The following is a 13316-nucleotide window of genomic DNA, read 5'->3' as shown; positions in this document are numbered from 1 at the left end:
TAGTGGTTTTAAATAGTCAGTCCCAGTGTCTTTAGATTCCTTCTCAGTATTTAGCAAACTCCACTTAGATATCTCTGTTTCTAATCTTAAGAACTTCACTTGATACCCATGAAAGCCAGTGCAAGTGTAGTTGACAGCATACATACCAAGATCCATTTTGTTTTGAGACTGCATTGATCTCTGTATCTTTAAAATTTTCAGATTCACATAAATATTCTAATTCTTTTGGTTTTCTTTTTTCCTTCACTATTACTTGAAATTTGCCTTGATTTATTCTTATCCCCTTTCCATCCCATTTCAATAAATGGCAGCACACAACTTATTAAGCTAGAAACCTGGATACCATCCTTCTTATCTTTTTATCCCTGTATCCAGTTTGTCAATAGATTCTTGTGTCTGTTTGACCTTGAAAATGTTTAAACCCATCCATTATATCCCTTCCTGCCATCTTCATTCTAGCCCTCATCATTTCTTACCTAGGTTACTGCAATAATTTTCTTATTGGTTTCCTTGATTCCCTAAAGTTGTTCATAATGCAGTTTAACATAGGGACACTTGAGTGGCTCAGTCAGTTAAGTATCTGCCTTCTGCTCAAGTCATGTTCTTGGGGTCCTGGGTCTGAGCCCTGTGTCAGGCTCCATGCTCTGTGAGGAGTCTGCTTCTGCCTTTCCCTCCCCCACTATGCCCTCTCATGCTCACAGTCTTTCTCAAATAAATAAAAATCTTTAAAAAAAAAAAAAGAATGCAATTTGATCTATAAAGAGCCTTAAAAATCATATGTGCTGGGATCCCTGGGTGGCGCAGTGGTTTAGCGCCGGTCTTTGGCCCAGGGCGCGATCCTGGAGACCCGGGATCGAATCCCACGTCGGGCTCCCGGTGCATGGAGCCTGCTTCTCCCTCTGCCTGTGTCTCTGCCTCTCTCTCTCTCTCTCTCTGTGTGACTATCATAAATAAATAAAAATTAAAAAAAAAAATCATATGTGCTTTGAACAGTAATTCCACTTCTGCAAAAGATGCTAGTTGTGGCTAAATCCTTTTTGTTCACCTAAGTTGTTTTACAAATTAGACTAACTTTACTACTTTGGCGTTTGCTTTTATCTTGACACGTAAGTAATCCATAATCAAACTCAATGATTGTGTTGCGTTATTACCAGGAATATCAGTCTCTGCAAGAAGCTTTATCTTGAGGTCCATAGAGTTTATAAACTACTGAAAACCTCTGTATAATGTTCAAAAACAGTGTTTTGCCACCTTGTATAGTTGTCATTGTACCCAGATAAAGAATTTAAAAACAGATTTTGTAAGTCAAATTTTAAAGGAAAATTCTCTCCCTAAAGGACAACATTAATTAAAGCTTTTTATTTTTTTTTTTTTTTTTATAAATTTTTTTTTTTATTTATTTATGATAGTCACACAGAGAGCGAGAGAGAGAGAGGCAGAGACACAGGCAGAGGGAGAAGCAGGCTCCATGCACTGGGAGCCCGACGTGGGATTCGATCCCGGCTCTCCAGGATCGCGCCCTGGGTCAAAGGCAGGCGCCAAACCGCTGCGCCACCCAGGGATCCCAATTAAAGCTTTTTAAAAAAAATATAGTGAAAGATGTTTTACAAATAAATCAGGGCCTTTTGTTTCCCTTTGTAATTTTTAGTGTGTCTATAAAGAAAATGCCTTTTGGATTTAGATTTTATTGTTCACATATCTTCTCTCAGAAAAACTTAGCAAGTGATATACCTTTGAACAAAAAAAAACTACTCTTTGTTGTGCCCAAGGTGATGTATATGGAATATTAAGTATGATAGAATCCTTATCTCTTTTTTCTTCAAATTTTTAACTAGGTTTTTCATCAGTTTAAAGTATTTTTCCTGCCATAAAAAAAAAAAATCCCCATTTTGTGAAAATGCTTTAAATCAAAATTTCCTATTTGCCCATAAGCAGTGGTTATGCTGTTATCCAGAGCCACTTCCCTATCCAAACAACAAATGGGAAAAAATGTATATTTCTTAGTTTTGTTTAACTGGAGAATGTGGTAGTGATTCAATAATGATTTAAGCTATGCCAACTTAATTCTTTCCATTGCTGTGGCCCAAACTCCATCATCCTTGATAACACTTTTTCTCTCATAAACAGTCTGTCAAGAGATTGTCTTGTTCTATTTTTATGGTATATCCAGAGTCTCGCTATCGCTCTCCTCTTAGCCACTAACCACTGTCGTACAAGCTACCTTTAACTCTCACCTAGATTACTGTAGTAACCTTCTGACTGTTCAGAACCCTTCAGTGGCTCCCCATTTTTCTTAGAATAAAAGCCAGTTATTTCAGGGACTTCATTGCTTACCATGCTTCCCTTACTTACTGTACCCAGCCATACTGACCTTACTGTTCTTCAGATATGCCACATACTGTATACTCCTACTACAGGACTTGGCACTTGAACCTCCTGCTTCCTGTAACTCTCTTCCCTGTTAATAGTCCCATGGCTCAGTTCCTTCAGATGACACTTATTTAGAGACCTTCTTGGCCACCCCATCTTTCCCTCCTTCTGCCTCTACCCCTTTCCCTCTCCCCATGTATGCACACATTCACTATTCCCCTTCTTTGCTGTGTTTTTTCCCATAGCTCATCAGCCAAGAAACTATCTTTTACTTGTTAGAGTCTTTTGCTCCCCCTGCCACCTGAATATAATTCCATCAAGAACGGGATTTTGGGGGCACCTGGATAGCTCATTGGTTGAGCATCTGCCTTTGGCTCAGGTCGTGATCCCAGGGTCCTGGGATCAAGTCCTGCATCAGGCTCCCTGCAGGGAGCCTGCTTCTCCCTCTGCCTATGTCTCTGTCTCTCTCTGTGTGTGTCTCTCATGAATAAATAAATAAAATCTTTAAAAAAAGAATTTTTTTCAGTTTGTACCCTGTCGTATTATCAACACCTAGAACATTATCAATATCTAGGTGCTCAAGATTTTGCTGAATGATCAAATAAAAGACTAAAGAAAATCATTGCGGTCACAAAATTATTAAATAAGAAGACTTGGGAGGTAAGCTGTTAATATAAATTCAAGAGTTCCTAGATAGTGTGTCTTTAGCAGTTTAGAAATTTGACTTTGCTCAGTTAAAAAAAGCAAGTTAATAGTAAAATAGGTTTATATTAAATACATTAATTGTATAACTTAAAGTTCATTTACTAAAGCAATCAAAGTAATATCTACTTCCACGGCTGTGAAAAATTAAAATCTGAATTATCCAAGTGTTCATTTATCTTTTTGTTGTCCACTCTTACTCATACTAGATTGCTTCCTCATGTATTTGTTTATTTGTGGGATATTGTCCACATCTTGAACAGGACTACATCTGGAGAAATCCTTTGTTGATTCAGGGTGTATCTCTCAAGAGTGGATTTTGCAGTTTCTCGTGCCAGACATTCAGAGTTATGAACACTTGGGACTGATTTTTATGTTATTTCTTAGCTATTCCCTAGACCAAAATGGTATAATTTTGAATCCAAAATTTTGGATGCATCACTGATTCATTTCTTTGGACTTCCATAGGTCCATTATTCCTACTGTCTTCTTTTCTACTTTGTGTAAAATTTTTAAGTAATTCATCAAGGAATATTCATTTTTAATAAGTATCTCGTTATCAACACTTCTTTTCTAGGATAGAACTATTCTAAAATACATACTGGTGTTACATACTATATTTGTATTAGAAGTTCTCACATGCTATGACTACATAATTCAATCTAACATTCTTGGCTACTCTTCAGGATTAGTTCAAACTCAGCTATACTCATTACTTAGGATAAAGTGGGAAATTTAACCAGAAGTTAAGATAAACAAATTTATAGTTTGTTTTGAATTTTGACAATTTTTTTATTGATCTAGTCCCTTTTTCTTTTTAGGTCTTGTTTCAACTCTGGGTGGCACAGAGTTCGGAGTTCTTCAGACGGTTAGCCCTACTACTTTCTACAACTAATTCACCTCCCAGGCCCTTACTTACTCCAGCACTTTTGCCTCATCGTATTTTATCTGATGTGACTCAAGGTCTACCTCATGCTCATTCTGCCTGCTTGGAAGAGCTTAAGCGCAGCTATGAGTTTTATCGGTACTTTGAAACTCAGCACCAGTCAGTACCCCAACGTTTATCCAAAACTCAACAGAAGTCAAGAGAACTAAATAACGTTCACACAGCAGTACGCAGCTTGCAGCTCCATCTCAAAGCATTACTGAATGAGTAAGTTTAGAAGCCAAATAAGAAAATGTCCCCATGATTAGCAAGCTTCATTCTGGCTGTTGGCTTGTGTCATAGCTAGAAAGAAGCAGCAAAATTGAGACATGCAGTATGGAGGATGGTTTATAGCTATTAATGTAGCAGAGAAAGAATGATTCTAAGTTCTATAATTTGGGGGAGTCATTTATAGTGTTAACTTTGTCTGATTTCAACAGAAAACCTAGAAACATAAGACAAAAGCAGGTGTTCATTCTGTTTGAGAGCTGAAATGGAGATGTTAACAAAGATTGAGCTTGTTTTAACTCTTTAATTAGGGCTCTTAACCTGAAGCCTACAATTTAAGGAACATAGCTGCCAGCCCTGGAACAGTAAGTTATAAAGGTATTGGTATATATATAGCTGAAGAATAATATATTACAATTTTTAAAAATAAATTATAGCAGGTTTGGATATTTTCTGAACCAGAGGACACATTTTTTGGCCCAAGTTGAATAGTAAGATGCAGGGTCCATAGTTTATATTTGTTTTTCTTCTGCTTGGCTTGGTATTATTGGTACCCTGCCTTGGTCAGATGTAGGATCCATTCAGTCCAGTGACATTTTTCTGTAACAGATACTTCTAATATATGACTGAATCAAATGATGGTTGGGGTCATGTTGTGTTGGTAATCAGGGAAAGGCATGGGAATTTAGTGACTTGATGAGATTATAGTTGATGTACTTGATCCTGGAAACCTCTACTTTAGGGGACAACAAATGTTGGGTATATGTCAGAGAAAAAAAATTCAGTGGAAGTGCGGTATTGGGCACAGCCAGAGTCTCTAAAGAATTGACTTTTGGCAATAGCATCAGAACTACATAGGACTTAGTAGAATGCATTAGAGTGAGGGAAGATGGCTCAGGGAAGAAAGAGGCTACACTGGATGGACATGGAAAAGAGGGGCTTTGTGCCTGGGGCAGATTGTGGATTATGCATGGGAAGGATGTCTCCTGTTTAAAAATGAAATATTCTATATATGGTACTATATGTTGCCTTTCAAACAGAGTATACCAGTCACAAACCAGATCTAATTTGCTCTGTGGCACTGCTGCACACAATTTTTAAAAGTGTTATCTAAAAAAAAAAAAAAAAAAAAAAAAGTGTTATCTAAACATTTGTTGTGTGTGTCACTCCTCATTCTCACTCATCCCCTCTGCTCTTCCTAGTATGGACACTAGGGCATTAACCCTTATACTGTTCTCTCTGCCTCTAGAGTGCTCACTACCAAATTAATGTTTCTGAGGCATACATTTGCTTTCTCAACCAGAAATCTTCACTGGTTTCAGAGGATAGCAGCATGGACCAAAGTCTGTATAAAATAGTCTGTTGAAAGGATTTGCTATAACCTGATTATAGTCTGCCTTTCTGTTTCTCACTCCTTCAGTCCAAATAAACTGCATAATGCCTCTTCCCCCTGTACCATTTAGAATGACCTTCTTCATTTTGGTACATGTTCAAATTTTATCCATCCTTCAGTGCTTCCTCAGAAGTACCTCTTCCTTAGCTGTTCCCTCTCTGTACCCGTAGCTGGTAACAACTTCCTCCTCTTCTGAATTCTTGTACCATGGTCTTTATCTTTCTGTGGTATTACACTTTTGTGCTTAGATTCAGTCCAGACTTACAGCTTCCCAGCTGCATAACTCTAGGCAAGTTGCTTCAACTCTCTGGACCTAATTCCTCATCTGTAAAATGCAAATAAAATGTTAGCTATAATTTTTATGTTATTATATTTATACATATATATGCCTAATCTCCCTGATTCTGTTATGTTTCCTATTAAATATGAAATGAGCTTAATTTATCCTCTCAGTTCATAAGTGGCCTCATATATGTAAAAGAAATTCTGTTTAATAAATAGGTGATACTCTTTATAAGCTTTTAAAAACATTGTGGCAAAATGCACATAACATTAAATTTACCATTTTTAGGCATACATTTCAGTGGCATTAGGTACATATACATTTTTGTGCAACCATTATCACCTTCCATCTCCAGAACTCTTTTCATCTTATAAGCTTATTACTTAAATAAGCTTTGTGAATTATAAATTATTACTTTAATATTTTAGAAATCCATTTCTGTTTTTATTACTCAGGGTAATAATTCTTGAAGATGAACTTGAAAAACTTGTTTGTACTAAAGAAACACAAGAACTAGTATCAGAATCTTATCAAATCCTAGAACAGAAGTTAAAGTTGATTCAGCCCCATGTTCAGGCAAGCAACAATTGCTGGGAAGAGGCCATTTCTCAAGTGGACCGACTGCTACGAAGAAACACAGATAGAAAAGGTACCAGTGAGAGCTTTCCTTCATGTACATCTATCATACATGGTTACTCTAGTCCAGTAAGATTTTGTTAGGTGGATTTCTTGTCTCTATGATGTAAGTGACTTGACAAAACTTAGCTTACTGAAAGAAATGTTGAACTTATACATACAAATTGACATTGAATATAGTCTGGCCTTATTTTGTAAACAAATGAATATGATTTGAAAGTTCTCTGAATCCTTAGCTCCTTTTTAAAAAACTTAATGAAAGGACAGATTTTAATAAGTGTTATTCCATTATTAGAACTTCTGGAAACTCTTTTCCAGTTAGTGTAGTAATGAGTTTGATAGTTAGGGGCCAGAAAAGGAGTCTTGCTTTTAAGGTAAAATACGTCAGAAATTCAGAAATAGTAAACCAATGCTATGATAAGCGGTACTGTGTATTTGTGCAAATACTGTGTATTTGTTATTAAGGGTCTGAAATATGTTAAGTGCCATTGTTTAATGGTGACATTGGAATGCCTTGTGTTGCTGGGCAAAAGGGCAATCTTGAAATCTTCTGCAAAATGGCTTTCATTTGACCCAGACTTTATATTAGTTTTTACTAATTTCACTAATTCACTGTAAATATTTGGCATATTAATTTTTAAATTTGTGCTATAAATAGTACCATGTTTATCCCTTGGGCCTTTATGATAATCAGATATATATGTGTAGAAATTGTATTGCTGCCAAAGATAATTAATGCTTTATCATCCTGTTAGTCATTGTTTTGTTTACAGCTAGATCTGTAATACTTTAATGTCATTAAGAAGCTGAATAAGTCTTTACATAGTGAAAGTTAACTTTTTTCAAAGGAAATGTTAACATGCTAATTACTGATGGATGCATCACTAATAGATTTCCTTTATATCTAAAATGTAAATGGCTTCCAAAAAATAAATAAATAAAATAAAATGTAAATGGCTAGTAAATTTTTTCTTCAGAGGGTAAATTTGCCAATGATCTTTAATATATGCAAATATTGATGCATGTTAAACTTTTTGATATGACAAGTCTAGAACTTTTGAGTGCATTTTCTTTTTTTTTCTCAAGTTTTTATTTAAATTCCAGTTAGTTTCTTGAGTGCGTTTTCTTTAAATGGAAACACTCGGAAATGACTGGGAATTAAGAGATACATCCCATTTATTCCTCCCCTTAGCATACTCTGAGATGGTAAATTGTAGCAGTCACTTGAACATGATTGTTAAAACTGTCTCCAAAACATTGGGCAAGTGATAAGCCATGATGTTCTGCATATGTGGCTTTTGCTTATAGGTGATAATGATACTAATTAAGATATAAGTCATTGGCAAACTTTTCTCACTAAAATGTTCATAGTAGCCATGGCTATGTGACTTTGAATAAAATATTTGTATGATTTTTTTAAGAAGCAGATGCTTTGGGCAGCCCAGGTGGCTCAGCGGTTTAGCGCCACCTTCAGCCCAGGGTGTAATCCTGGAGACCCGGGATCGAGTCCCACGTCAGTCTCCCTTGCATGGAGCCTGCTTCTCCCTCTGCCTGTGTCTCTGCTTGTGTCTCTGCCTCTCTCTCTCTCTGTGTGTCTCTCATTAATAAATAAATAAAAAAAATTTTAAAAAAAGAAGCAGGTGCTTTAGTTAGTTCTTAGCTCTTTTTAAGTTATTTCAAGACTGCAGAAATGACACAAGATAGTTCAAAGTAGCCTTCTTCACCCATATTCCTCAGTTGACATTCTACCACATTTGCCATACCTCTCTCAGTATCTGTCTATAAATTCTTTTGGTGGTATTATTCTGAACCATTTTGAGAGTGAGATGCAGACATGAGATCCCATTACCCCTAAATCTTCTGTTTGCACTTTTGAAAAAAGAGCATTCTCCTACCTACCTACAATATACCATCAAAATCAGGACATGAGCACTGATCTAATATTGCTCTCTAATCCACAGATCCCATTCTAATCTCACTAATTGATCCAATGGTAATTTTATATGACCAGATCCAGATCACACATGGCATTTAGCTTTTATGTTCTTTATTCTACTTTAGCCTTTTTTGTCTTTCATAATAAGTGTTTTATTTAAAAAAATATCCTGAGATTATATAAGTTTTTTCCCACTATTAAGTATATATGTCCCATATGCCCCACTAGGATCATTTCACATATTTATTTAAGAGATATAAAAAAGTAATGTTCAAAAAAAATGTAATGTTCACATGAAAACCTATAAACAAATGTTTATAGTGGCTTTATTCATAATCACTAGAAGCTAGAAGCAGTCCAAGTGTCCTTCAGCTGACGACTAGACAAACTGTTAAATCCATCCACACAATGGAATACTACTCAGCAATAAAAAACAAATGAGCTACTGATACATCATTAAGATGGAGGAATCTCTAATACACTGTGTTAATCAAAAGAAGCCAGACTCAAATCACTACATAGTCTATGATTCCATTTAAATGACATTCTTAAAACAGTATAATTTAATAGGAATGGCCGATATACCAGCAGTTACTAGGAGTTGGATATGGAGGGAGGAATGGGCAGCATAAGTAAATGTCTTGAGGTGATGGAGCTGTTTTGTATCTTAGTTGTATCTATATCTTGGTTATGGTGGTAGTGGTGATTATATGACTCTTAATTTGTCTAACTTCATAAAATTAGATACCAAAAAGAGTGAATTCTCGGAGTAAAATAAAATAAGGTTTTTTTACCCATCAGTTTCAGCATCTACTAGTTTAGTTCTTGCTCAAATTAGATATTATTGTGATTGTTGCCAAACGGCGATTTTCTAATTCCATTTTTCCTTTTATACGTATTAGCATTTTGTTGTGAGGCAAAGCAGCCCTTTTGCCACTTACTTTTTTAAAAAGATTTTATTTATTCATGAGAGACACACAGAGAGAGGGCCAGAGACACAGGCAGAGGGAGAAGCAGGCTCCATGCAGGGAGCCCGATGCGGGACTCGATCCCAGGACTCCAGGATCACACCCTGAGCTGAAGGCAGGTGCTTATGCACTGAGCCACCCAGGCATTCCCCGTTTTCCACTTATTTATATCAATATGGATGTATGGATTTTTATTTTATTCTGTAGATCATAATTTGTTAGTCAAACAGGATTATTAAATGTTAGTATTATATTACATGTTAGTATTATATTACGTTAGTATTATAGTACTATTTTGCTCAAATTGCCCAAAGTTTAACCAGAGGGAGCCTGTTCAGGGTGGTTTGTGCCATCATCATTCTTTGACCACTTCTTTACTTCTTCATACTTACTTTGCCCCCAGCCCTAATGCCCTAATAACAGCCATGTATCCAAGATGCCCTATTCCTTTAGTGGAAAAATGGTATTTAGAAACCAAGATGTGGGTGCTAAGTACTCCTGGCCACTGGGATTTTACCATTTCTAAGCACATAGGGTGGTGAGATATATCTGTGTAAATGTATATATCAATATCTCTCTCTCCATATATGTTGTGTACCATGGGTTCACACCAATACTCCAATTCAGTCCCAACACTACATAGTTCATTATGTCCTTCTCCTTATTTGTCCCTCTCTTTTCTGATTATAAGAAACTTGGCTCTCTTTATCTTCAATGTTTACTTACTTATTCAATCCTTTGTATGTAAGCAATCGCCTGACAATATGGGCTGTCCCCTGAGCCACATTGCTACTCACTCACACCTACTGAGAGTCCTTCCCATCCCATCTCATTCCAGTCCAGCTAGCTTTGTCCACACCAGCCCCTGAAGCCAGGAATCTCCCCCCAACCCTGGTGCCAACCAGTTACCTGTCATTACTCTTGAAAGGTAAAAATCTAGATTCTTGAACTCTACTTCTTTTTAAGTAGAGAGATAATGATGAAAGGTAGAGAGCTGGATATGAGGCTAAGTAACCCTGTGTTTAGAATCCAGACACTAATATTAAGTAATTAAAGTTAACACCTGGGTGATCTTTTCATGCTATTACTTTTAAAATTCATTTCCAATTCTAACTTCTGAGAGTAGAAGTAATATAAAGGAAGTGCAAAATTGAAGTTTATTTTTTGTTGGGAAAAGTGATGGTCTGTTTGGAGACTGTTCCTATGCCATGAACAAAAGTTGATTTGTTCAGTGAGTATTTATAGAGTACCTATTATATGCCAGATACTATGGTAAGGTGAAGAAGGGAGAATATGATTTAATTGTTAAGTCTGTTGCTGTTATAGTTAACTTTAACATCCTTAATTTTTTAATATAAATTAAAAGTTACAATGAGAACAAGTTGGGCTATGAAATTGGCAAAATATTAGTACTAATAATGTTTTTTAATTAGATGTTCACTCATTTCTGTGTGGCCTGTTGCTTTTTAAGGCAAGCCTGAAATAGTATGTGAAAATCCACGTTGTACTGTGGTACCTTTGATGCAGCCTACTCTACATATTGCAGACAAAGATCCAATCCCTGAGGAGCAGGTAATGGTGAAAATTGCTTTTTAATCTACATACAAAGATTACCTATCTTTCTCTTTAAGAGGCATGGATGATTATTGACTTAGTTGTTAAATTTATGTTTGTGATGAGCTTCAAAATTACAGCATAGTATATTGAACTGATATCAAATCATTTGTCTGTATGTCTCAATGCCTTAAATTTGAATCTACCAGTAAATTTTCATATTTTTTTATATTTTACTGTCTATTTTGTAGACACTTAAAAGTGATCAAACACATTACAAATGAGTGCATTGGCAAAGGTAACTTCTGGGGTGCTGGAAATGTGACTAGTGGTTACTGGTCAATATACATATGTAAAAATCCTGTACATTTGAGATTTGTGCATTTGGCAGCATGTATATAGCTCACTTTATTTTTTTTTTTTAATTTTTATTTATTTATGATAGTTGCACACACACACACAGAGAGAGAGAGAGGCAGAGACACAGGCAGAGGGAGAAGCAGGATCCATGCACCGGGAACCCGATGTGGGATTCGATCCTGGGTCTCCAGGATCGCGCCCTGGGCCAAAGGCAGGCGCCAAACCGCCGCGCCACCCAGGGATCCCTATAGCTCACTTTAAAGAAACAGTTTTTTAATGATTTAATTAGATATTGACAAAAATGTCTTTTGTTTATTCTAAGGAAAACTTCTTTTCTTTTGGTCATAATTGTCTACTCGGTATTCTTAATTGCAGAAGGAGACCAATTCTGTTTAGTTTAACAAACAAAAGTTTTTTTTTTTTTAAGATTTTATTTTATTAGAGAAGGAGAGAAAATCCCAAGCAGACTCTCCATTGAGTGTGGAGCCTGACACAGGGCTCCATCCCACTACCCCAAGACCATGACCCGAACTGAATTCAAGAGTTGGACGCTTAACTTACTGAGCCACCCAGGTGCCCCCACAAACAACAAAAATGTTTTAAAAAACAGTACCTGACTGACAATATTTCTGAGGGTTACATAGCCAGGTTTGAAACAGGTTGCTGTAAACAGCCGAAATCACTCAAAAGAACTGTTCCATTTCCTGCATTATCACTGCCCAGTCACTGGTTTCAGACATTGCCATTTGCTCCATCATTGCTGAATAACAAAAACTCCCTTTAGAACCTCTACCTCTAGAAACTTGATCTGCCACCACTCTTGCCAGAATGGATTCCTTAAGATGCCTGCTTCCCTTGTAACAAAACTTCTAGGTCAGATGTGATCCACATACAGATATAGCGGATCCCAAGTCATTTGCCTGAACCATAACTGCAAGGAGGCTGGGTAAGCAAGAATCCTAGTCTGTTCCTTAGTGAGACGAAGAACCATAAGATGAGGTTCCCCGGGGCAGCCCCGGTGGTACAGCAGTTTAGTGCCGCCTGCAGCCCAGGGCGTGATCCTGGAGACCCTGGATCAAGTCCCACGTCCGGCTCTCTGCATGGAGCCTGCTTCTCCCTCTGCCTCTGTCTCTGCCTCTCTCTCTCTCTCTGTGTCTATCATGAATAAATAAATAAAATATTTAAAAAAAAAAAAAGATGAGGTTCCCCAATCCTAGAATAATGTTCAAACATCCTGAGAAGTCCGAAAGAACTGCAGGTACCTACCACAAAAAGACAACATACCTGACCACCTCCACAAACCACCAGGCCTTCTAATTTGATTGGTTTTATAGAGCTAATAACTGTAATCTTAACTGGATCTATAGAATGGTATCAGAGCAGAAAAATAACGATTGAAGTTATTAAACTTTCTTATCTACAATCCCTTTTAGTATCAACTGTTAAGTTTAAGACTTCAGTTTATCTGTAATAATATATTTGCTCTGTTTGCCCACCTTTGCTTTAGTGACCTGTGCCAAGAGTCTTCATTTTTTAATCTTGGAGCTGGGTAGGTACAAGTTAATGAATGCTACTAGAAAATTGTGCTTGAAGTAAAGTGCTTTTTCTTTTATTCATTTTCAGGAATTAGAAGCTTATGTAGATGATATAGATATGGACAGTGATTTCAGAAAGGATGATTTTTATTACTTGTCTCAAGAAGACAGAGAGAGACAGAAGCGTGAGCATGAAGAATCCAAGAGGGTACTCCAAGAATTAAAATCTGTGCTGGGATTTAAAGCATCAGAGGCAGAAAGGCAGAAGTGGAAGCAACTTCTATTTAGTGATCACGGTAAGCACTAACTTCAGAGTAAACAATTATTTTATTATAGAGGATTCTTTTTTCTTGAACTATGAATCTTACTTTAGCTATATAATTCTTATAGCTTTAATTTTAGGGATCTGTCAAGTATAGTACTTTT

General features: G+C 36.6%; 1 protein-coding gene across 6 annotated transcripts in view; it reads left to right on the top strand.

Annotated features, from left to right (window-relative positions):
- Positions 1-13316, top strand: part of VEZT (vezatin, adherens junctions transmembrane protein) — a 74311-nt gene that overhangs the window by 48388 nt on the left and 12607 nt on the right. For all 6 annotated transcript variants that reach the window (XM_055336434.1, XM_055336433.1, XM_055336432.1 and 3 more), the window contains 4 exons: positions 3894-4225; positions 6357-6550; positions 10913-11013; positions 12979-13186. In XM_055336434.1, coding sequence (XP_055192409.1) covers positions 3894-4225; positions 6357-6550; positions 10913-11013; positions 12979-13186 — 835 coding nt within the window. The remainder of the gene's footprint in view (positions 1-3893; positions 4226-6356; positions 6551-10912; positions 11014-12978; positions 13187-13316) is intronic.

The sequence above is a fragment of the Nyctereutes procyonoides genome, unplaced genomic scaffold, assembly GCF_905146905.1.
Source record: "Nyctereutes procyonoides isolate TBG_1078 unplaced genomic scaffold, NYPRO_anot_genome, whole genome shotgun sequence".
Taxonomy (NCBI): Eukaryota; Metazoa; Chordata; class Mammalia; order Carnivora; family Canidae; genus Nyctereutes; species Nyctereutes procyonoides.
Note: the sequence above shows the minus strand (reverse complement) of the source record. Positions and strands in the feature narration are given on the sequence as shown.